Source organism: Triturus cristatus, chromosome 9 (assembly GCF_964204655.1).
Source record: "Triturus cristatus chromosome 9, aTriCri1.1, whole genome shotgun sequence".
Classification (NCBI taxonomy): domain Eukaryota; kingdom Metazoa; phylum Chordata; class Amphibia; order Caudata; family Salamandridae; genus Triturus; species Triturus cristatus.
The window spans coordinates 27,614,387-27,640,445 of NC_140592.1; the positions used below are offsets into that span (position 1 = coordinate 27,614,387).

Sequence of the window (26,059 nt, forward strand, 5' to 3'; positions counted from 1 at the left end):
GATACGCCTCTGATGTTTCAATGACAATGTGCAGGATTTATATTTGTTGAGTTTATTGAAATGTATGGACTTAAGAATGTATTGAAATTAAATCACTGTGAGAGTGGGTTGGAGATTCTACTGACCTATGACTACAAACTGACCAACATTTCTCTGTTGTGCAAGATTCCCCTTGTATCTGAATGGACCCGAATGGTCCTGAACCCCACAACACCCACAAAAATTCTTTCAGACACCAACAAAACCCTACAGATTTTGGGCAACCTTTTGACTGTAGAATACTTCTTTTTGACAAATTCACGTTTCTATTTCCGACTCCACGGTTTCACATTTAGCAGAAAACTGTCCTCAAAATCTACGGTGCCAGCATTCCAATCCGCACTGTATTTTTAGAACCGAATACGGCTACAAATCTGATATGGGCTGTTTCTATTTTGAGTTTAAACGTTTTATTAGGGACAAGTAGAAACGTCATGAATTGTCTTTGATTTATCGGGGTCTTCAGTAGAGATTTGGTAAAATGGCGGAAGAAGGGTTTGTGACCTGGACCAGCGCTTTGAAGTTGTACAGCGCAGTCCTTCAAGGAGATACCAGAGATGTTTTCTTTTAAGAACAGAATGTGAGGCGTTCAGGATTATACTCAGAATGTACTTTGTGATGACTGGCCGCTGAAACATAGTCTTGGGGGCTCAGCCCGAATTGCTGCTGCTGAAAGCCTGCAGGCTTCGAATGAGGAATACCTTGTCCAAATATTAGGTACATTATAATGTCATATTAATAGCAGGAAAGGCTGGACCAGTGGAATCAAGGGAGATGGTTTTTCAGGAGTCCTGTGAATCCTGCTTCCTTTATCGTGAAGTTTGCACCAAATGATAAAAGGGTGAGTGTCAGGGAAACAAGCAAATACCACAAGTTGAGGCAAAGTCATGACAGAACGTGATGATGGTGCACAATATCCGGCATCGGGAAGAGGTGGAATAGAAAATGTTGCCAAAATTAGGTGCCACGTGGCGCGGAAAGAAAAATTGCTATGTGCAACTATGTTTGCGAGAGACTACACAAATTCGCTCTTTGGCACAGCCTAGATTCTAAGTAGAACACTTGTCAATCTTTGACAGAAAAGATTATATTCCATGTCCCAATAAGAAACGTTACTATGCAAAACCAAACAGAATCTCAGGGCCTTATTTAAAAAGACCAAGAACATCTGTGGATTCCCTCTAAGTGCCAGGGTGCGTGTTGGAGGGAGGACCACCGGGGAGTCGGGGGGACTACTCCGGGGCACCTTCCTACCGGAAGGTTATAGCCGAGCGCCGCTGAGAAGCCCCCTAGGGGAGGTCCTTCTCCTATGATCGTACTTAGGCCCCGTAACACCACCACACAGGACTCCGTATCAGTTGCTTATCTTGGTTCTTTATCAATAGTAGCACATTCAATATTTACAGTGGGATCGAGTGATCCCGTAAGAGTCTCAATGTCCTTTGAGGGATAGGGTAGCGGGACAGTCTTAGTACCAGCCAGATACGGGAAGGCTCTGCGCCAGACCTTGAGTGCTGGCCTCAGAGCGGCTCGGACGTGGAGAGCCGCGACGGCGTCAGCAGGGCTCGGGTGGTGGTTCCGCTTGGGTCGAGCCGCGACACGGTCAGCAGGGCTCCGGTGGTAGGTCCGCTTCGGTCGAGCCGCGACGAGGTCAGCTGGGCTCTGATGGTACGTTTCAACAAGGTCGGGCCGTAACAGCGTCAGCAGGGCCCCAAAGGTTCGTGAAGGTCTTTAAGCACGGTGGAGCCGCGACGTCGTCAGCAGGGCTCAGAGCGGAGTTTCAGGAAGAGTCTTTCTCCGTAGGGTCAGCCGCGATCCGATCAGCAGGGCTCTTGACTCAGGGATACAACTACGTCTTGTTGCCGGGTCGCCCCAGATATAGGTCTGGAGCCCTTTGATGTCCGGACCCTTGCGCCCAGGAGGGCGGAGAGGCCGGGTAGGGCGCGGCCAGATGCCCAGCAGGAGAGGCGCCAGGCCCCAGAGAGCTGTGGGGCGATCGCACCTGGGTGTGGAAGGACGGTTGGGGGTCCCATCGATACTGCCCTCCGCCGGGAGTGGGAAGGGCTCACTTGGTATACCCCGGGCCAGGGGTTGGCGCCTCGATGTCGGGCCTCGCTGGGACCGAGGCCGGGTGGAGCGGGGTCACGTAGGTGGTTACGTAGAGTCACGTACAATCCAAAATGGAGGAGCCCCGAGGTGCATGGGACCTCGTGCGGCTTAGCGAGGGGGAACAGGACCACGCCACGAGGCCGGCTCCAACACGCGTCCCCGCCAGCTGAAGGCAGGGAGAGTCACCCATCTCCTTGGGGGTTCTCCTCGCCGAGGCGGAAGAATCTGGACAGGCCGTCGGCATTGGCGTGGTCGTTGCCGGGCCGGTGCTCTACGGTGAAGTCCATCCCTTGCAGCGAGATGGACCATCGCAACAACTTGGGGTTCTCGCCCCGCATTTGCATGAGCCACCGCAAGGGCCGGTGGTCGGTCTGGACCCTGAAGTGGGTGCTGAAAAGGTAGGGCCGGAGCTTCTTGAGAGCCCATACCACAGCGAAGGCCTCCCGCTCGATGGTGCTCCACCTCTGTTCTCGTGGCAGTAGTCGGCGGCTGATAAAGGCCACAGGTCGGTCGAGGCCCTCGGCGTCCATCTGGGAAAGGACCACCCGACCCCATACTCCGAGGCATCGGTCTGAACCACAAATTCCTTGCTGTAGTCAGGGGCCTGTAGCACAGGGGCAGCACACATGGCCGCCTTGAGGGCTTCAAAAGCGGTCTGACAGCGGGGCGTCCAGTGCACCGCCTTGGGCTGTTTCTTGGAAGTGAGCTCCGTAAGGGGGCCCACAATGCTGCCATAATCCTTAATAAATCGCCGGTAGTAGCCTGTGAGGCCTAAGAAGGCCCGGACAGCGGTCTGGGTTGCGGGGGGCTCCCACGCCTGGATGGCATCGACCTTTAACTGGAGGGGCGCCACCTGGCCGCTCCCCACCTGGTGGCCCAGATAGGTCACAGATCCTTGACCGATCTGGCACTTGCTGGCCTTAATTGTGAGCCCGGCCCTTTTGAGAGCGGCCAGGACTTCTCCGAGGTGTCCTAGGTGCGCGGCCCAATGGTCGCTGAAGACTGCAATGTCGTCGAGGTAGGCCGCGCTGAAGGCTTCTAGCCCGGCCAGGACCTTGTTCACCAGCCTCTGAAAGGTCGCTGGGGCGTTCTTCATACCGAAGGGCATCACCCGAAAGTGGTAGTGCCCATCGGGGGTGGAAAAGGCGGATCGTTCCTGGGCGCCGGGAGTGAGCATGATCTGCCAGTACCCAGCGGTGAGATCAAAGGTGCTTAGGTAGCGGGCGGCCCCTAAGCGATCGATCAGCTCGTCTGCCCGTGGCAGGGGGTGGGCATCGGTCTTGGTGACTGCGTTCAGGCCCCGGTAGTCTACACAAAATCTGAGTTCCGGGGAAGTGCCGGGGGCGGCGGCCTTCGGCACCAAGACCACCGGGCTGGCCCACGGGCTGTCTGAGGGCTCAATGACTCCGAGGGCGAGCATCTTGGCGACCTCGGTCTGTATGCAGGCTCGGACTCGGTCAGGTACTCTGTAGGCGCGGTGTCGCACAAGGGGGCTGTCCCCGGTATCCACGTCGTGGACGCACCAGGGGGTCACCCCGGGCGTGAGAGAGAAGAGGGCAGCGAAGGGTTGCAGCAGCTTCCGGCAGTCATGGCGCTGTTCTGGGGTCAGGGTGGCGGAGAGGTGGACGCTCTCCAAGGAGCCGTCTTGGCCCGAGGACCCCAGGAGGTCTGGTAGGGGCTCGGAATCGCTTTCGCCCCCATTGTCAGTAGCCAGCAGCAGGCTTAGTTCAGTTCGGGCAAAGTGGGGCTTGAGCCGGTTGGCGTGTAGGACCCGGAGGGGGTTCCTCGGGGACTCCATGTCGACCAGGTAGGTGACGGGGTTCTTCCTCTCAACCACCTTGAAGGGCCCGGTCCACTTGTCCTGCAGGGCGCAGGGGTCCACGGGTGACATGACCCAGACTTGCTGGCCCGGCTCGAACTCGATGGTCGAGGCATTCTCGTCATACCAGCGCTTCATGTCTTCTTGGCTGGCTTCGAGGTTGGCTTCTGCCAGGGCCCGGAACTTCCGAGTCTGGTTCCACAGGGTCAGGAGGTACCGGTAGACGTCGGGGGGGGCATCTTGGACGTTCGCCTCCCAGCCCTCCGTGACCAGGCTGAGGGGCCCTCGGACGGGGTGCCCATACAATAGTTCGAAGGGGCTGAAGCCCAGGAATTTCTGTGGTACCTCTCGATAGGCGAACAGGAGGCAGGGCAGCAGGACATCCCACCTCCTCCTCAGGGGCTCTTCCAGGCCCTTGATCATCCCCTTCAGGGTTCTGTTGAACCGCTCGACCAGTCCGTTCCCCTGGGGGTGGTAAGGGGTGGTGAATTTGTAGGTGACCCCACATTGTTGCCAGAGGGATCTCATGTATTTTGAAATAAAGTTCGTACCCCTGTCACTCACTACTTTTAGGGGGAACCCCACCCTGGAGAAGATGCCCATCAGGGCCCGGCCCACCACTGGAGCTGTCACAGTGCGGAGTGGGATGGCCTCGGGGTACCGGGTGGCGTGGTCGACCAGTACCAGGATGAAGCGGTGTCCCAGGGCGGTTCGGGGGTCGAGGGGCCCCACGATGTCGATCCCCACTCGTTCGAACGGGGTGTGGACGGCTGGAAACGGTTGGAGGGGGGCTTTAACTCGACCCCCAGTCTTTCCGCTAGCCTGGCAGGTCGGGCAGGACCGGCAGTGATGGTCAACGTCTCTCCGCATTCGGGGCCAATAGAAATGGGTCACTAGGCGGCTGTAAGTTTTGTCCCGCCCGAGGTGTCCGGCGAGGGGCACGTCATGCGCCAGATTCAGGAGGAACTCTCGGAATCGGAGGGGAACCACCAACACCCGGCCGGCTCCCAGTTTGGCGACTTTCTGCTCGCTATACAATAAGTCATTGTCCCAATAGACCCAGTGGGTTCCCGTGGGGTCCCCGAGGCCTGGGCGGCCGCTTGCTGTCGGGCCCCCTCGAGGGACGGGCAGGCCTTCTGCTCTTGCTGGAATTGTTCGCGGGTGGCGCCCCCGTCGTGGCGCCACTGGGCCAGCTCGGGGATCTCGCTGAGGGAGGCGGCCTCGTCGGGAGAAAGTTCGGATGGCCCGGCCTCATCGTCAGGTTCCTCCGTGCCGGAGGAGGGTGGTAGTTCTGGGCCCGTAAGCTGGTCGGGGGCCGCGGCAGCGGCTGGTTGGGCGGTCATGGACCGGGTGGTGGCGCAGGCCCACTCGGGCAGCCCTAGCATCCCCAGATGCTCTCGGCGCTCCACCTGGGCCCAGGGGGAGCTCTCTAGGTCATTCCCCAGGAGGCAGTCCACTGGGGCGTCGTCACGGACAGTCACTTTTAGGGTGCCGGACACTCCTCCCCACTCGAAGGGGATCCTGGCCATCCGGCACATGCTTTCGGTGTTGTCCGCGGTCCGGACAGGGCATAGGACATGTGGCAGGATTTGTTCGGGGGTCACTAGGTGGCAGCGGACAGCGGTCACACTGGCCCCAGTGTCCCGGAGGGCTTCGGCCCATCGTCCATTGATGGTGACCCATTGCTGGTACTTCTGGGTGTTGCTTGGGATGGCAGCTCGGGGCACCATTTCTCGGGAGCCCAGGCATACGAGCGACATGGCAGCTGGTTCCCACTCGGGGGACCCGTCGTCGCGGTTTTCCTCCTCGTCCTCTCCTTCCCCCAGGGCTGCAGCGGCTATTTGTCAGGGAGGGGGCCCAGCGGTCCCGTTCCGTCGGTTCACGGGGCAGGCCGGGTCGCTCGCATAGTGGCCGGTCTGCTGGCAGCCGAAGCAGGTCACTGTTGGTCGGGGTCCAGGCCGGGCGATGGGGGTCCCCCTTCGGCCCAGGGTCGGGGACGTGTGGTTGGCGGCTTGGCCTCGTGGCGGGCTTCTGGGCGGCCCGGCCGGGAATTCTTGACTGCGGTGGGACCCCCCTCCTCCGCCCCGCTGGCGAGGAGGTCCCGTGGTACTCCGTTGGTAGTCCCCCACGGGGTTCCGGGGGACCCGGGTGTTGACCCATTGGTCGGCTTCGGCGGCGAGCTTCCGGGGCTCGGCCAGCTTACTGTCCAGGAGGTGTTGCCTTAGTTCAACAAAGCAGTTGTTGGCGAGGTGCTCCCAGACAAGGAGGTCGAACAGTTCATTGTACGAGGTGACCTTGCTCCCTTTTATCCACCCTTCAAAGGCCCGGCTGAAGAAGTCCACGTATTCGACCCATGTGGTACCGGGGAGCTTCTTGCAGTCCCGGAAGCGCTGCCGGTACATCTCGGCTGATAGTCCGTAGCGGGTGAGTAGGGCTTCTTTCATGTGGTCGTATGAGGTCATCACCGCGTCGGGGAGTTGCAGCAGGGTATCACGGCCCTCGCTGAGGAACCTCCCCCATAGGCCGGCACCCCAATCATTCCGGGGTACCCGATGGGAGGTCATGGCTACCTCGTAGGCTCGGAACCACTGCTGGATGTCGTCGTTTTTGTAGTATTCCTTGACGACATCCTTGGGGATATGAACCTTTGGCTCGGTCAGTGGCAGCGCGTCCCGGGCCCCGGGGGTGCTGGTCTCCCCCGTTTTGGATTTCAGTTCGAGTTCCTTGAGGCTCCTCTCGTGCTCGAGGGTTAGCCGTCTCTCTTCTAGTTCCCGATGCCGTTTCTTTTCTTCGATTTCCTCTTGCAGCCGTAGTTGCTCCAAGGCTATTTTCTTCTCCGCCAGTAGGAGCTCACCGTCCAGCCGGAGTCGTGCGAGGTCCATTTCGTGTGTCCGGACCCTCTCTCGTTCTCGCATTTCTTCGTGGGACAGGCTGGCTTCAGGGATGCTTCGCCCCCCATCTGTCGGGGTTATGGTCGGTGGCAGGTTTCCGTCCCGGGCCGAGGTCCCTTCGGTTCGGGGTGGAGTGGCCTCGGCTTCTGCCCAGGCTTTCAGGGCCTTCTGCATTTCTTCCTTGGTGCCCAATCCTGTGGTTGGGATCCCTTTGTCCTTGCAGAATTGTTTTAGTTCTTTGTGGGTGTATTCTTCCAGCTTTTCCAGCTGGAAGGTTGCGGCCACGGTTGCTTCTTGGCCGTCCATGGTTCCCTTTTTCTTTTTCCGTCTGGTTAGGTAGTGGGTGCGTTACTTGCCTGTACGATTGCGTCTGGCTCGGATCCCGTCGCTGGCCACCAAATGTTGGAGGGAGGACCACCGGGGAGTCGGGGGGACTACTCCGGGGCACCTTCCTACCGCAAGGTTATAGCCGAGCGCCGCTGAGAAGCCCCCTAGGGGAGGTCCTTCTCCTATGATCGTACTTAGGCCCCGTAACACCACCACACAGGACTCCGTATCAGTTGCTTATCTTGGTTCTTTATCAATAGTAGCACATTCAATATTTACAGTGGGATCGAGTGATCCCGTAAGAGTCTCAATGTCCTTTGAGGGATAGGGTAGCGGGACAGTCTTAGTACCAGCCAGGTACGGGAAGGCTCTGCTCCAGACCTTGAGTGCTGGCCTCAGAGCGGCTCGGACGTGGAGTGCCGCGACGGCGTCAGCAGGGCTCGGGTGGTGGTTCCGTTTGGGTCGAGCCGCGACACGGTCAGCAGGGCTCTGGTGGTAGGTCCGCTTCGGTCGAGCCGCGACGAGGTCAGCTGGGCTCTGATGGTACGTTTCAACAAGGTTGGGCCGCGACAGCGTCAGCAGGGCCCCAAAGGTTCGTGAAGGTCTTTAAGCACGGTGGAGCCGCGACGTCGTCAGCAGGGCTCAGAGTGGAGTTTCAGGAAGAGTCTTTCTCCGTAGGGTCAGCCGCGATCCGATCAGCAGGGCTCTTGACTCCGGGATACAACTACGTCTTGTTGCCGGGTCGCCTCAGATATAGGTCTGGAGCCCTTTGATGTCCGGACCCTTGCGCCCAGGAGGGCGGAGAGGCCGGGTAGGGCGCGGCCAGACGCCCAGCAGGAGAGGCACCAGGCCCCAGAGAGCTGTGGGGCGATCGCACCTGGGTGTGGAAGGACGGTTGGGGGTCCCATCGATACTGCCCTCCGCCGGGAGTGGGAAGGGCTCACGTGGTATCCCCCAGGCCAGGGGTTAGCGCCTCGATGTCGGGCCTCGCTGGGACCGAGGCCGGGTGGAGCGGGGTCACGTAGGTGGTTACGTAGAGTCACGTACAATCCAAAATGGAGGAGCCCCGAGGTGCATGGGACCTCGTGCGGCTTAGCGAGGGGGAACAGGACCACGCCACGAGGCCGGCTCCAACAGTGCGCATTAAGCACTCGGGACTCTAACCAGCCACCCGGTTAAAACCTCAATGGATCCTCTTGCTATCTCCATGGGCGGACAGGGACAGAGAACAGCTTTTGTACACAGCCAACGTCAACCTTTCCCAAGCAGGGAGATATAAATAAGAAAGGAACACAGTAAAAGTGGGTCCTTGGTCTCACCCTAACAGACAAAGCCTCCCCGGCCAAGCAGGTTCGACAGGTGAGAACCCAGCCGCTGGCCACATTTCATCAGCCGTGTTTTAAAATCCCATGCAATGTCCCCCCAGTGTTACATTTGTACCAGGCAGGTACAGTGGCATCACAACTGGGGCTCATCTCATGGGGGTCAGAATCACGGATGTGAACTCACACCGGGGCACCATGGCGCTGCCTCCAGACTCAATCGTGTTTCTCCTTCGGTACCGACTCTCTCTCTCTGCGTTGCGCAATGTTCTCAAGCCCAGCCATACCCACCTCCGGCTGGTATCGGTCCAGCCATAACCTCTCCCAAAGGTTGTTTCCTTTCCTCTGTAAAGCACACAGGAAGATCATGACGTCATTAAACATGGTGCTGCCTGGTTGGTACAGCAAATTGGCATGTGACGTCACAGAGCCTCTCCCCTCTTACCCTTTATTTGATCATGTAGTTATTTGTGTACAGGTCAGAGCATTTCAAACAGACATACTTTACACCGCCCTTTGGGGGTAACACAAAGAATGTTGTTTAAGTATTGGAGAGTGGCGAGTGAAAGAGAAAACCTTAGCAGAGGTTGGTCATACAAACCTGCACGCGTCAGTGGGTGCTTACAAAAGATGCATGCTAGGTGGAGGCAAACATGTTTGCAGATGAGCAAAATGTGCCCTCTTTTTAGTTCACCCGTGGAGCAGAGTTTACTTAACTATATTTGCATATTTTTTATTGGACTCCAGCTTTAGCTCTCTGTCGAAGCCCAACAAGAATGAACCCGGCCTCAGGCTGCTCGAGGCCCTGTCTGGAGGGGAACTGGGCCTAAGGTTGGGGCTGGGCTGTTTCTATTGGAGCAGAAAAAGGGCTGATTTGCATTTGGCTGCTCTCTGACTAGAGATGTAGTGAGCAAAACAATGATGGACTGGAATGCGGGCCCAAGTAATTAATGGTGTCTGAGATTAACGCAAGCATTCTTTAGGTCGCCTTCCTGATTCTTGCAGGAGGCCCTCTACATGTGGTGTGCACGAGGAAGCAGGGATGCAATGCTTGTTGACCCACAGAACTCCAGCTACACCTTACTGATGAGGCCCGAGCAGACTGAAACCGATCTTGGGGGGGCTTGTGCTCCCATCTGGAGGGGGCTGGCCTAGGAGTTCAGAGGGGATCGGTCCTACTGAAGCAGGGTCAAGGGGGGTTTGCACACTGCTGTGTGTGGGGTTCAGAACACACCGAAACCACACATGAATAGGGGAAATGTTTTCATTTGTAAGGAGAAATCACCCAAACCCCTGTTACCTTTTTGCACACACACAGACACACGCGCGCACACACGCGCGCACACACACACACACACACACAACCATAGTTCAAGCGCAGTTAAAGTTATGAAATGGATCAGAAAACCCCTGAATTCCCCAGCTGTGATTAGCTCTCCAATAACTCAGGCTGCACACGCAGAGATCATGACCTCACCCTTGATGTAACCGATTACTTCACAGATAGCATACGTTATCACACTAGTGATGTGCATTATCACCTTATCAATAACATTAAGAATGACACAACTATTGACACAGTGTGATCTCTTCATGTGTGAGTTGTAATGTACAGATATGGAGTGGAGTCTCATATGTATTGTTGTAAATATTGTGAGGTCACAGAGATTGCATTGAGAGCCCGGTGTAGTTAGGGTTGGCCACACACGGGGGATTGGAGTCCAAAGGGCCAGCCGTGTGCAGAGGGCTGGGCACAGAGCTGGCTGCAGGTCACGCTCAGCAGCTTGGGGTGCACTTTCATAGGTTTGGGATGTACTGTATGAGCAAAAACAGAAATACGCTGAGGAAAACAAGGTTAAAGTGGAGTTAGTGTTAGCTTTGGTTGCTAACCCTTGATGTATGTTTAGATAAATCTCAGAAATACCCCGAAAAACCTTAGTTAAAGTACAGTCATAGTTGTGAATTATGACCAAATATCACTGAAATTCATAAATTATGGTTACCTCTGCAATCTGCAAGTCACTTATGAGTGAATTTCTGGGTTCTATGGAGATATTCCACATCCAACTTCTATAAAAGTGCACAGCACCCAGCTGCACATGCCCTTCCGCTGTGCCCATAAAGGGTTTGGCTGCAGGCCCTGCCCTCTGGGCGGCAGGGCCGGACTGGCCGTAGCGGGCACCGGGCAATCACCCGGTGCGCCGCACGGGTGGGGGCCGGTTTTAGGCCCCCAGGGGCCGTTTTTGTAACAGGGCCGCTTTTGCAGCATAGCTGCAAAATCGGCCCTGTAACAAAATCGGCCGAAAACCGGCCCTGGCAAAGAGCTCGGCGGCACACCGATGTGCTGCCGAGCTTTATGCCAGGGCCGGTTTTGGTTCCCAGTCCGGCCCTGCTGGGCGGACCTCACGGAGTTTCATAATAACCTCCACAAGATTCCATGGAGAGGGCTGATTCAGCACATTGCGCTGCTTGCGCTGATTTTTAGCACTGAGAGCTTGTTCCGCCCTGTAAAACAAGCAAACATGGCACAACGCAGCACGTCAGAGGGTGCTGCGACTTTCTGACACTCGAGTAGATTTTCTACTTGAGTGGCAGCTTTGTCAACGCGAACGATCGTGACCTGCCATGACTGCCTGTGTTCAGAAATCTTGCCAGGAATGGAGGCATGCTAGCGCCCGAAAATTGCGCCAAGGGATGCAAATTCTCACTCACGCTTGCCAACTTAACATTGGCGAGCCACGCTTGACAGAAAACTCTGCCATGCAATGGTTGGCGGAGTTTTGCCAAAATTCACCATTCCAAGAGGAATGCGGAGTGGGCTAAACTCCGCCGGCAGAGCAGAAATTCCGCCCACCCTTAGTGCTGACCCAGTGTGTTTAGTAAAAATTTAGTTCATTAAGAACAACCATCCTAAAAGTGTTTTTGTTGTAAGGGCACACTTAAGTGCACTTTGTGTTTGGGGACAGTTCATTTCTCATGGTTGAAGGTGCGCTCTATAATTACGCCTATTATGCGATGAGAAAAGTGGGGGTAAACAGGTATTCTGTCTGAAGAATGAGCCATGAACCTCACCACCGACTCATCCCAGCATGCATAAGCCTGGGATAACAACAGCCACCATTTCATGGTAGAAAAGTCTGCAGTCATTTGACCAGTACTGGCTTCTGGCCAGACAATCCTGTTTAATATATATGCACATATCTGTCAATGGGAGGCCAAAAGCACCTTTGCATAATGTGTAACCAATTCTGGCATAACTTGCTTTATACCTTGAAATAACTACATGGATCTGAGGGTTCCAAAGAAATGCACAATGCAGTGTGAGTTAACACTGCTTAGCATTTAACAAGAAGTATCCCACAGTGCAGGAGCAGGACTTCTGCTCCCAGAATGCAGCTGCCTCTCCTATTACGCATTTACGTAATGCTTGCCTTTGACAATGTAAGGCGCGACGCGACTTTTGACTGCGTTCTCGCTATACAAATCCCTTATACATACATACATAGATACATACATACATACATACATACTCTACCTGTCTATTTCTGTTTGTGAACCCGCTGCATTTCACACCATGGTTTATTGACACAGAGGGAATGACTGTTCTGAAGCAAAGCACAGACGTGGCCAAGAAGATAAACCAGATCCTCCGGGGGTGAAGTTACCATAGCCCCAGGATGCACTTCCGTTACGAACCGGAAGGGCGCCTGGGGCCCCAGGTGGCAGGTTCTACTGAGTGTCCTCACCAACCAGAGTGAGGAACACGGTGTATGAGGAGAGTGCGCCCAGTGCATCTCGGCTCACACTCTAGGGCAACAAGGCACGCAAACTTTCCACACAACTTCAGCAGGTCACCCGTGGTCTTCTGGTCCATCACCCGCAGGTGCCCAATTCAGGTCCATCACCCACATGTGCCCACTACTGGTCAATCACCTGCAGGTGCCCACTTCCTGCCATCACCTGCAGGGGCCCACTGCCGGTCCATCACTTGCAGGTGCCGACTTCTGGTCCATCACCCGCAGGTGCCTACTTCCGGACCATCACCTGCAGGTGCCAACTTCAGGTCCATCACCTGCAGGTGCCCACTTCTGGTCCATCAACCGCAGGTGCCCACTTCAGGTCCATCACCCACAGGTGCCCACTACTGGTCAATCACCTGCAGGTGCCCACTTCTGGTCCATCACCCGCTGGTGCCCACTTCTTGTCCATCACCTGCAGGTGCCCACTTCTTGTCCATCACCTGCAGATGCCTACTTCCTGTCCATCACCCGCAGGCGCCCGCTTCCAGTCATGGGTAGTAAGGAGCCCATAGGAGCACAGTGATGGGACTGAAGTCATGGGTAGTAAGGAGCACAGAGATGGGACTGAAGTCATGGGTAGTAAGGAGCAGAGTGAGGGGACTGCAGTCGTGGGCAGTAAGCAGCGCAGTGAGGGTACTACAGTAAAAGGTAGTAAGGAGCACAGTGAGGGGACTGAAGTCACGGGTAGTAAGGAGCACAGTGAGGGGACTGCAGCCCTATGTAGTAAGGAACACGGTGAGGGCACTGCAGTCACGGGTAGTAAGGAGCAAGGTGAGGGCGCTGCAGTCACGGGTAGTAAGGAGCACAGTGAGGGCACTGCAGTCACGGGTAGTAAGGAGCCCAGAGGATCACAGTGAGGGGACTGCAGTCATGGGTAGTAAGGAGCCCAGAGGATCACAGTGAGGGCACTGCAATCACGGGTAGTAAGGAACACATTGAGGGGACTGCAGTCATGGGTAGTAAGGAGCACAGTGAGGGGACTGAGATTATGTGTAGTAAGCAGCCACCAGGAGCACAGTCATGGGACTGCATTCTGAGCTAGTAAGGAGCACAGTGAGGGGACAGCAGTCACAAGAAGTAAGGAGCCCACAAGAGCACAGTAAGGACTGCAGTAATGGGAAGTAAGGAGGACTGTGAGGGGACTGCAGTCATGGGTAGTAAGGAGCACAGTGAGGGAACTGAAGTCACGGGTAGTAAGGAGCACAGTGAGGGGACTCAAGTCATGTGTAGTAAGGAAAACACAGAGAGGGGACAGCAGTCACAGGTAGTAAGGAGCACAGTGAGGGGACTGCAGTCATGGGTAGTAAGGAGCACAGTGAGGGGACTGCAGTCACGGGTAGTAAGGAGCACAGTGAGGGGACTAAGGTCACAGGTAGTAAGGCGCACAGTGAGGGGACTGCAGTCACGGGTAGTAAGGAGCACAGTGAGGGGGACTGCAGTCATGGGTAGTAAGGAGCACAGTGAGGGGACTGCAGTCATGGGAAGTAAGGAGCACGGTGAGGGCACTGCAGTCAAGGGTAGTAAGGAGCACAGTGAGGAGACTAAAGTCACAGGTAGTAAGGCGCACAGTGAGGGGACTGCAGTCACGGGTAGTAAGGAGCACAGTGAGGGGACTGCAGTCATGGGTAGTAAGGAGCACAGTGAGGGGACTGCAGTCATGGGAAGTAAGGAGCACGGTGAGGGCACTGCAGTCAAGGGTAGTAAGGCGCACAGTGAGGGGACTGCAGTCACGGGTAGTAAGGAGCACGGTGAGGGGACTGCAGTCATGGGTAGTAAGGAGCACAGTGAGGGGACTGCAGTCATGGGAAGTAAGGAGCACGGTGAGGGCACTGCAATCACGGGTATTAAGGAGCACAGTGAGGGGACTCAAGTCACGGGTAGTAAGGAGCCCGTAGGAGCACAGTGAGGGGACTGCAGTCACGGGTAGTAAGGAGCACAGTGAGGGGACTGCAGTAACGGGTAGTAAGGAGCTCGTAGGAGCACAGTGAGTGGACTGTTGTCACAAGTAGTAAGGAGCACAGTTAGGGGAATGCAGTCATTGGTAGTAAGAAGCACGGTGGGGGCACTGCAGTCACAGGTAGTAAGGAGCCCACAGGAGCACAGTGAGGGGACTGCAGTCACGGGTAGAAAGGTGCACAGTGAGGAGACTACAGTCATGGGTAGTAAGGAGCATAGGGAGGGGACTGCAGTCAAGAGGTAGTAAGGAGCACAGTGAGGGGACTAAAGTCACGGGTAGTGAGCAGCCCACAGGAGCACAGTGATGAGACTGCAGTCACAAGTAATAAAGAGCACAGAAAGGGAACTGCAGTCACAGGTAGTATGGAGCATGATGACGAGACTACAGTCATGGGTAGTAAGGAGCACAGTGAGGGTCTGCAGTCATGGGTAGTAAGGAGCACAGTAAGGGGACTGCAATCACGGTTAGTAAGGAGCACAAAGAGGGGACTGCAGTAACATCTAGTAAGGAACATATTGAGGGGACTTCAGTCACAGGCAGTAAGGAGCACAGCGAGGGGACTGAAGTCATGGGTAGCAAGGAGCATGGTGAGTGCACTGCAGTCACAGGTAGTAAGGAGCCTACAGGAGCACAATGAGGGGACTGCGGTCACGGGTAGAAAGGAGCACAGTGAGGGAACTATTGTCACGGGTAGTAAGGAGCACAGTTAGGGGACTGCAGTCACAGGTAGTAAGGAGCACTGAGAGGGGACTGAAGTCACAGGTAGTAAGGAGCACTGAGAGGGGACTGAAGTCACGGGTAGTAAGGAGCAGAGTGAGGTGACTGAAGTCATGGGTAGTAAGGAGCACAGGAAGGGGAGTGCAGTTACAGGTAGTAAGGAGCACAGTGAGGGGACTGAAGTCACGGGTAGTAAGGAGCACAGGAAGGGGAGTGCAGTTACAGGTAGTAAGGAGCACTGAGAGGGGACTGAAGTCACGGGTAGCAAGGAGCACAGTGAGGGGACTGCAGTCCCAGGTAATAAGGAGCACAGTGAGGGGACTGCAGTCATGGGTATTAAGGAGCACAGTGAGGGGACTGAAGTCACGGGTAGTAAGGAGCACAGTGAGGGGACTGCAGTCATGGGTATTAAGGAGCACAGTGAGGGGACTGAAGTCACGGGTAGTAAGGAGCACAGTGAGGGGACTGCAGGCATGGGTAGTAAGGAGCACAGTGAGGGGACTGCAGTCATGGGAAGTAAGGAGACCAGTGAGGGGAATGAAATCACGGGTTGTAAGCAGCCCACAGGAGCAAAATGATGGCACGGCAGTAACGAGTAATGAAGAGCACACAGAGGATTGTAGTCACAGGCAGTATGGAGCACGGTGATGACAGTTGGAGTCATAGATAGTAAGGAGCACAGTGAGGGACTGCAGTCAGGGGTAGTAAGGAGCAGAGTGAGGGGACTGCAGTCAGGTGTAGTAAGGAGCACAGTGAGGGGACTGCAGTCATGGGTAGTAAGGAGCACAGTGAGGGGACTAAAGTCACGGGTAGTAAGGAGCACGGTGAAGGACTGCCATCACGGGTAGTAAAGAGCTCAGTGGGGACTGCAGTCACAGGTAGTATGGAGCATGGTGACGAGACTGCAGTAATGGGTAGTAAGGAGCACAGTGAGGGGACTGCAGTCACGGGTAGTAAAGAGCATAGTGAGGGGACTGAAGTCACGGTGAGGGGACTAAAGTCACAGGTAGTAAGGAGCACAGTGAGGGACTGCAGTCACGGGTAGTAAGGAGCACAGTGAAGGACTGCAGTCATGGGTAGTAAAGAGCTCAGTGGGGACTTCAGTCACAGGTCGTATGGAGCACGATGACGAGACTGCAATCATCGGTAGTCAGGAGCACAGTGAGGGGACTGCAGTCACGGGTATTAAGTAGCAAAGAGAAGGGACTGCAGTCACGGGTAGTAAGGAGCACAGTGAGGAGACTGCAGTCATGGATAGTAATGAACACAGGAAGGGGATTGCAGTCACTAGTAGTAAGGAGAACAGTGAGGGACTGCAGTCACGGGCATTAAGAACCATATTTAGGGGACTGCATTCACGGGTAGTAAGGAGCACAGGAAGGAGACCACAGTCACGGGTAGTAAGTAGCATAGGGTGCGGACTGCAGTCACGGGTAGTAAGGAGCACAGTGAGGGTCTGCAGTCATGGGTAGTAAGGAGCACAGTAAGGGGACTGCAATCACGGTTAGTAAGGAGCACAAAGAGGGGACTGCAGTAACATCTAGTAAGGAACATATTGAGGGGACTTCAGTCACAGGCAGTAAGGAGCACAGCGAGGGGACTGAAGTCATGGGTAGCAAGGAGCATGGTGAGTGCACTGCAGTCACAGGTAGTAAGGAGCCTACAGGAGCACAATGAGGGGACTGCGGTCACGGGTAGAAAGGAGCACAGTGAGGGAACTATTGTCACGGGTAGTAAGGAGCACAGTTAGGGGACTGCAGTCACAGGTAGTAAGGAGCACTGAGAGGGGACTGAAGTCACAGGTAGTAAGGAGCACTGAGAGGGGACTGAAGTCACGGGTAGTAAGGAGCAGAGTGAGGTGACTGAAGTCATGGGTAGTAAGGAGCACAGGAAGGGGAGTGCAGTTACAGGTAGTAAGGAGCACAGTGAGGGGACTGAAGTCACGGGTAGTAAGGAGCACAGGAAGGGGAGTGCAGTTACAGGTAGTAAGGAGCACTGAGAGGGGACTGAAGTCACGGGTAGCAAGGAGCACAGTGAGGGGACTGCAGTCCCAGGTAATAAGGAGCACAGTGAGGGGACTGCAGTCATGGGTATTAAGGAGCACAGTGAGGGGACTGAAGTCACGGGTAGTAAGGAGCACAGTGAGGGGACTGCAGTCATGGGTATTAAGGAGCACAGTGAGGGGACTGAAGTCACGGGTAGTAAGGAGCACAGTGAGGGGACTGCAGGCATGGGTAGTAAGGAGCACAGTGAGGGGACTGCAGTCATGGGAAGTAAGGAGACCAGTGAGGGGAATGAAATCACGGGTTGTAAGCAGCCCACAGGAGCAAAATGATGGCACGGCAGTAACGAGTAATGAAGAGCACACAGAGGATTGTAGTCACAGGCAGTATGGAGCACGGTGATGACAGTTGGAGTCATAGATAGTAAGGAGCACAGTGAGGGACTGCAGTCAGGGGTAGTAAGGAGCAGAGTGAGGGGACTGCAGTCAGGTGTAGTAAGGAGCACAGTGAGGGGACTGCAGTCATGGGTAGTAAGGAGCACAGTGAGGGGACTAAAGTCACGGGTAGTAAGGAGCATGGTGAAGGACTGCCATCACGGGTAGTAAAGAGCTCAGTGGGGACTGCAGTCACAGGTAGTATGGAGCATGGTGACGAGACTGCAGTAATGGGTAGTAAGGAGCACAGTGAGGGGACTGCAGTCACGGGTAGTAAAGAGCATAGTGAGGGGACTGAAGTCACGGTGAGGGGACTAAAGTCACAGGTAGTAAGGAGCACAGTGAGGGACTGCAGTCACGGGTAGTAAGGAGCACAGTGAAGGACTGCAGTCATGGGTAGTAAAGAGCTCAGTGGGGACTTCAGTCACAGGTCGTATGGAGCACGATGACGAGACTGCAATCATCGGTAGTCAGGAGCACAGTGAGGGGACTGCAGTCACGGGTATTAAGTAGCAAAGAGAAGGGACTGCAGTCACGGGTAGTAAGGAGCACAGTGAGGAGACTGCAGTCATGGATAGTAATGAACACAGGAAGGGGATTGCAGTCACTAGTAGTAAGGAGAACAGTGAGGGACTGCAGTCATGGGCATTAAGAACCATATTTAGGGGACTGCATTCACGGGTAGTAAGGAGCACAGGAAGGAGACCACAGTCACGGGTAGTAAGTAGCATAGGGTGCGGACTGCAGTCACGGGTAGTAACGGGCCCACAGGATCAAAGTGAGGGGACTGAAGTCATGGGTAGTAAGGAGCAGAGTGAGGTGACTGAAGTCATGGGTAATAAGGAGCACAGGAAGGGGAGTGCAGTTACAGGTAGTAAGGAGCACGGTGAGGGGACTACAGTCATGGGTAGTAAGGAGCACAGTTAGGGACTGAAGTCACTGGTATTAAGGAGCACAGTGAGGGACTGAAGTCATGGGTAGTTAGGAGCACAGTGAGGGAACTGCAATCGCAGGTAGTAAGGTGCCCAGTGAGGGGAATGAAATCATGGGTAGTAAGGAGCACATAGGAGAACAGTGACTTGACTGCAGTTACGGGTAGTAAGGAGCCCATAGGATCACTGTGGTGGGGACTGCAGTCACAGGTAGTAAGGAGCACAGTGAGGGACTGCAGTCACGGGTAGTAAGGAGCATAGTTAGGGGACTGAAGTCACGGTGAGGGGACTGAAGTCACAGGTAGTAAGGAGCACAGTGAGGGACTGCAGTCACGGGTAGTAAGGAGCATAGTGAGGGGACTACAGTCATGGGTAGTAAGGAGGACAGTGAGGAGACTGCAGTCACGGGTAGTAAGGAGCCCATAGGAGCACAGAGAGGGCTCTGAAGTCACGGGCAGTAAGGAGCACAGTGAGGGGACCGAAGTCATGGATAGCTAAGAGCACAGGGAGGGGACTGCAGTCACGGGTAGTAAGGAGCCCACTGAAGCGCAGTGATGGGACCAAAGTCATGGGTAGTAAGGAGAGCACAGTGAGGGGACTGCAGTCATGGGTAGTAAGGAGCACAGAGAGTGGACAGCAGTCATAGGTATTAAGGAGCACAGTGAGGGGACTCCAGTCATGGGTAGCAAGGAGCACAGTGAGGAGACTGCAGTCACATACAGTAAGGAGCACAGTGAGGGGACTGAAGTCACAGGTAGAAAGGAGCACAGTGAGGGGACAGCAGTCACAGGTAGTAAGGAGCACAGTGAGCGGACTGCAGTCACGGGTAGTAAGGAGCACAGTGAGGGGACAGCAGTCATAGGTATTAAGGAGCACAGTGAGGGGACTGAAGCCACAGGTCGTAAGGAGCACAGTGAGGGGACTGAAGTCACGGGTAGTAAGGAGCACAGTGAGGAGACTGCAGTCACATACAGTAAGGAGCACAGTGAGGGGACTGAAGTCACGGGTAGTAAGGAGCACAGTGAGGAGACTGCAGTCACATACAGTAAGGAGCACAGTGAGGGGACTGAAGTCAAGGGTAGTAAGGAGCACAGTGAGCGGACTGCAGTCACGGGTAGTAAGGAGCTTGTAGGAGCACAGTGAGGGGACTGCAGTCACGGGTAGTAAGGAGCACAGTGAGGGGACTGCAGTCACGGGTAGTAAGGAGCACAGTGAGGGGACTGCAGTCACGGGTAGTAAGGAGCCCGTTGGTCCACAGTGAGGGGACTGCAGTCACGGGTAGTAAGGAGTACAGTGAGGGGACTGCAGTCACGGGTAGTAAGGAGTACAGTGAGGGGACTGCAGTCACGGGTAGTAAGGAGTACAGTGAGGGGACTGCAGTCACGGGTAGTAAGGAGCTTGTAGGAGCACAGTGAGGGGACTGCATTCATAAGTAGTAAGGACACTGTGAGGGGACGGCAGTCACTGGTAGTAAAGGCTCTGATTGGATACATCATAAGCCTCAGGTAAAATACATCTTGTGGTTTCTGGTGGAACGGTGTAGGTAGGGATGAGGAGAAACAGAGGTAGTTGGGTTTTGAGTTCTGGAGGGTCTTACATGCAGGCACAGCTCACCCCATTGATGAGCACACAAACACACGCATGCACCTCGAAAGCTTTGGCCTTTTTGTCCCTATTGGCCTGACTCAATGAGCACACAACCAATGACATGTTCTGCTTACTGGCCACGCCCCTCCCAAAGGCAGCGGTCTCGCTTCCAGACTAGATCCAATGAGTGTCTCTGGTCCTGGGAAGGGGTGGTATAAGGTCACTGCACCAAGGGTGCTCCTCTCTCACCTGATTGACAGACAGCGGGACCATGGCGGGGGTCACAGCGGGCAGGCATAGCGGCGTTACAACACATCTTCTTTTGGGGCTGCTGAACCTCGCGAATGTGGCAATCGGGGTGCTTGGCAACGACACTCCACCTAGACACAGAAGCAGACGTCATTGGGATGCGTCCTTTGGTGCTTGGTGCTACGACTATTATGGCTGCTGCGTTCCTGAAACTGCCCCACCCCCAAAATAATCATAACGTATACAATGCCGCTTGCACAGTCTGTCAATGTAAGAGCATTCTTGGGACCCTCTCACGAAAACGTTAGGAAGACTGGCTATCAGAGACCCCCAAAATACTGAGCTTGGAACAGACACCTATCATCAGTGGTAACGCCAGAAGATGTGGAGGGAAACCTGTACCTGTGTCATTAACTGTAAACTATTTGCACCATGGTTATCAAACATGCCTAGCACAGCACTGCCTCACATGTAAATAATGTTGTTTCCATCTACAGTTTTGCATCCTCCTATTTTATGCCCTCAAAAGGCCTCCTCTGTACTCCCAGGAGCACTGACCTCGCCATAAAACTTCAAACTCTTGCCTGTCCTCTTCACTCAAATGGCCCTCGGCTTCCAGTCCATCCCCTGCGTGCCTCCTCTCTCCGAGCACAGCCTGGTCAGTCACATGAATGTTTGCTTTATTCCTTAACATTGTATTTCTGCAAACTGCCCATATCTCATTTCTAAGACCACAACCTACCCTATAAAGGTCCCACCCCTGCAACGTTATAGTAAGTAACCTCCTGTTGGTCGTCTGGTAACACCGCCACCACGTGCATGAATTGGCATTCTTCCTCTGCTTCTCAGGCTCGTGCCTAACTCCTGTTAATTTAATCCGCCACATAGAAACTGGAGTAAATGCAGGGATGGTTTCCTTAAGAGCACACGGCTAAGCTGAGCCCAATACCCAACAATAACCAATGAAAAAGCACCTGTAACCGAGGGTTACAGAGCAGCGCGCTGCCCGGCATAAACAACGTAAGTGCCTCATCTAGGGTAGTAAGTGCTACATAAATGCAATTATAAAACAATACAAAATATAAAACTGCCGGCTCACACTGGTCCTAATATCATGGCACTCGTCATTCGGGCAGTCGACTGTAGCTCATACAGGCTGCATAGTCATTCCTTTAAAGTGCTTGCCACTCTTACACTTACATAACATAAACGTGCTATGGGTCCTGTCCATCACCAGGCAGGGCCGGACTGGCCGTAGAGGGCATTGGGTGTTTCCCAGGGAGGCTGGAAGAGTGGTGGACGGTTTTGTTACTAGCGGCCCCTAGTAACAAAAGCAGCCGTGCTTTAAACCTGCAGTCTGCCTCCCCCCCCCAACCCCCTTCCCAGAGGGCTGGTCCGACACAATTGCCAGGGCTGCTTTGGGTTCCCAGTCTGGCCCTGTCAACCAGTACGGTACCAGCCCACAGCAATAAACCACGCATCACCAACTGAGCAGGCGTAGAAGAACTGAAGAGACCGCATGCCACTGGCCAATGGAGGACTTTAATTTAGTCCACCCATAAAGACCCCAACAAGCTGCATGCTGTGACCACTACTTGGCAACTGATAAGGACAATCTGATATCAGATCAAGTCCTTAATTTGAGCAGGTGCTAGCAGGTGGGGCCCACAGTCACTCAATTGAACATCGGGACTTGTTTTTCATCATCAGACTTTGGTCCAGAATAAGAGAGAGAAGATGGAAAGGAGAAGGAAGAGAGAGACGGAAAACTGTGACAAATGGAGAAAATGGGGATGAAAGAGAAGCAGGAAGAGTGAGATAAGAAGAAAAGGAGTGTATGGTGAGGATGAAAGAGGTTCGAGGGGGAATTAAGATGGATCAAGACTAGACAGCCTTGATCTTTGGCATCCCTACATTTGTTAGCTCGGTTGTGGTCCTCTGAAAGAAAAACAAAGTTGACTCCTGGCACTTAATCTTTTACAAACTAAGGGGCATACTATCAAGGTCTGGCGATAACTATCGCAAAGCGCGCTTAGCGCTTGCATATTTATCGCCGGCTATCTCTGGAATGTATCGCCCGGTTAGCGCGTTATCAACAACACGCATCGCTGAGGCGATAAAAATTCCAGAGATAGTGTGGATCTCGCCGTTTTCCAAGGTGGAAAACGGCGATATCCTAGATGATAGGGCCTGTGGTCTTAGCCACAGAATCCACCCCCCATGCTAGGTATGCCTTAGTCAGGAATTTAACAGACAGTAAAATTTCTGAGTTAAGGCATACTTAACGCGATTTTAAATATCGCAAATCCTCGTTGTCAATATGAAGAAGCTGGGTTAGCGATATTTTCCCAAGTGAGTCTTGTCAGGCATGCCTCCTTTGCATCTCATTAGCGATGTGATGGGAGGCGTGCTGACAAGGGGCGCTATTGCCAGTAAACTGTCGCTAACAGCTGCTAGCGACAGCTTGCTGATAGTGCGATAACAATATTGCTGCTTTAGTGGCAAAAAGTGCTGCTAAAGCGGCGATATTGCCCTTGATGATATGCCCCTAAGTATCGGTTGATGTGAAGAAGGTCCCCCCAGCAGATCTCTCCACCATGCCTTCACCAGCCCACGCTCGCTCAGCATTACAGATGGCAGAGGACATGGAGTCCGGAGCCCACGGCTGCCCATGTGTCCTTGGCACTGAATTTGTCACCCGAGCACAGGCGTTACAGAAGCATTCCCAGGGGTAAGTGAGGCGTCACCAAATGACGACACACACATGACGTCCGCGCACTGCCCTCTAGATGTTATAATGAAATAAACACACCCAGGAGTTTGTAATTCATTAACAGTTTGAGTGAAGCTGGTCTTTCCTCTTTTGAAAGTGCCAGGTTTATTAAACTGTTGCCCCCCGTTATAGGCCATGTGTACATTTAAAAGAGAGGACAGAGGAGGTGTTTCCAGAACCATGTGGCACGGGACGGTAATGGCCTCTCAGAGATGTTCTTCTACGTTTCCATTAAATGTTTTGCATCCCTGCTGAGAAGCACCGGTACTCTCCCATTAAAATTATTGCATTCCTGCTAAGAGGCGCCACTACTCTCCCATTAAAGGCATTGCACCCCTGCTGAGAGGCACTGCTACTCTCCCATTAAAAGTATTGCACCCCTGCTGAGATGAGCTGCTACTCTCCCATTAAAAGTATTGCACCCCTGCTGAGAGGCATTGCTACTCTCCCATTAAAAGTATTGCACCCCTGATAAGAAGCACTGGTACTCTCCCAATAAATGCATTGCACCCCTGCTGAGAGGCGCGTTACTCTCCCATTAAAAATATTGCACCCCTGCTGAGAAGCGCCACGACTCTCCAATTAAACGCATTTCACCCCTGCTGAGAGGCGCTGCTACTCTCCCATTAAAAGTATTGCACCCCTACTGAGAGGCGCTGCTACTCTCCCATTAAAAGTATTGCACCCCTGCTGAGAGGCACTGCTACTCTCCCATTAAAAGTTTGCACCCCTGCTGAGAGGCACTGCTACTCTCCCATTAAAGTATTGCACCCCTGCTGAGAGGCACTGCTACTCTCACATTAAAAGTATTACACCCCTGCTGAAAGGCACTGCTACTCTCCCATTAAAAGTATTGCACCCCTGCTGAGAGGTGCCGCTACTCTCCCATTAAAAGTATTGCACCCCTGCTGAGAGGTGCCGCTACTCTCCCATTAAACGTATTGCACCCCTGCTGAAAGGCGCCGCTACTCTCCCATTAAAAGTTTTGCACCCCTGGTGAGAGGTGCCGCTACTCTCCCATTAAAAGTATTGCACCCCTGCTGAGAGGTGCCGCTACTCTCCCATTAAAAGTATTGCACCCCTGCTGAGAGGTGCCGCTACTCTCCCATTAAAAGTATTGCACCCCTGCTGGGATGCGCTGCTACTCCCACATTAAAAGTATTGCATCCCTGCTGAGAAGCGCTGCTACTCTCCCATTAAACGCATTGCACCTCTGCTGAGAGGCGTCGCTACTCTCCCATTAAAAGTATTGCACCCCTCCTGAGAGGTGCCGCTACTCTCCCATTAAAAGTATTGCACCCCTGCTGAGAGGTGCCGCTACTCTCCCATTAAAAGTATTGCACCCCTGCTGAGAGGCGCCGCTACTCTCCCATTAAAAGTATTGCCTCCCTGCTGAGAAGCATCACTACTCTCTCATTAATATTACTGCACCTCTGTTGAGAAGTACTGGTACCTTCCTACTAAAAGCATTGCGCCCCTACTAAGAAGTGCTGGCACTCTCCCTTTCAAATTACAGAAGTGCAGGTACCCACAACTTGGCAGTACCTGCCCCTTGAAACTGGCCTCTAAGGGGAACTGCAGACATATGCCCAGGGAACTGAGAAGAGAGTGCGCTCTATGACAAGTGTATGACACCCTTATTAGCCCAATGCTCTGGATACAAAAGAGAAACATACACCAGCTCTGCATGTGTGGTTACCTTGGAGCCTCGGTGATTATCAGAACTTGCAGCGCACACGAGAACCACAGAATCACCCTCAGTTCTCACCAATCTGCAACGGGAGCTGCTTTTAATGAGCGTTTTACTTAAATGTCTGTTACTCAGCCTGAGTCAGAGCACCTGCCCACAACAGGTCTCCGCTACTCATTCTTTCAAAGGTTCTGTAAACGGCCTGAACCATCACAGTGGAAGCAAGCACTACCGGTCTCGCCTGCCTGTCCACGGCCTTTTACCTTAAGAGCCACCTGCCCTGCCCAGGAGTCTGGAAGAGCGAGGCTGTAATAGGAAAGTGAGTGGGTGTGTAATTGAATGTGTGAGTGGCTGAAGCATTAAGCCGCTCCATTGAGTCAAAGGTGGAGACAATCTCTAACTTCGCATTTGTTTGTCAGCGTAGGAGTTGTTAAGTAGTGAGAGCAGCCGACACCGAGGACACAATCAGTAGGTTTGTTCATATTGGGAAATTTAGAAATATTGGGTTAGCGTGAGTGTAATAGCAACAGCCATGTTCTTGATCAATGCTAAATGTCATCCACCTTAACATCGGCTCCAGTATATTGTGGCCAAGATCTGGAGGAGCGACGCATTGTGATGGGGAGTTCATATAGATAAGTACAGGGTTACTATATGTATTGGAGTTGGGAATAGAAAGTTTACACTTCCCTATATACACTCACCTTATATGTATTTTGGTGGCACCATGTGTTTGTTGTCGCTATTTTTCTTCTCTTTCGCAATGTGATGATCCGATACCATCTTACTCTTTGCCTGGTACAGCATGATTATTTATTTATTAAGTGACCAGGGAAGCAGCAGCTGATGCACGCGGCCCTCTCAGGCATGGAGGCCTCCAAGCATTATGAAGTTTAAGAACAGGCACCGTTGTCTCGAGGAATCTCCTGAGAGGCTGGCTACCTCTGGCTACCATCAGTAGGCGGCCAGAGCCACCGTTCACTCACGGGCCCGATGGATACGATCGAGGCCTCATCCGCCCTCTCGTAGGATCTGCCAGAACTTCTCTTCTCGGACGCCCTGCAGTGTCTGCATCTCCTCCATGTGGCTGGACCGGAAGGTCTAGAACTACGGCATCTGAAGCAAGGATCAGAACGTGCCTCCTCGGTGAGAGGCCAAGTGCCTCCCGATAGGGACCTCCCAAGAATATGTATCCTTTCTTTCCTTCTGCACCATCAACCCCTGTCCATGCATACAAGTGATGGAACAGCAGGAGGAAAGCAAATGAACATCTCACCACTTTGGAACAGGGACACAGGAGAGGAGACCCGCAGAAAGAGGAGAGCTTGAGAAAGGAGGCTTACCTGTGGTCTCTCTAGAAGCGAAGAACCACAAACTCTGGTCTACTGAGCCCGGGCACAGAGGAGCCAC

The 26,059-nt window shown here is 53.8% G+C and overlaps 1 protein-coding gene across 1 annotated transcript in view; it reads right to left on the reverse strand.

Moving 5' to 3' along the window:
- The window catches only part of LOC146797300 (uncharacterized), a 99,724-nt gene that overhangs the window by 65,314 nt on the left and 8,351 nt on the right, over positions 1-26,059 (reverse strand). Inside the window, exon 3 of the mRNA XM_085624291.1 lies at positions 20,187-20,317. Coding sequence (XP_085480417.1) covers positions 20,187-20,317 — 131 coding nt within the window. The remainder of the gene's footprint in view (positions 1-20,186; positions 20,318-26,059) is intronic.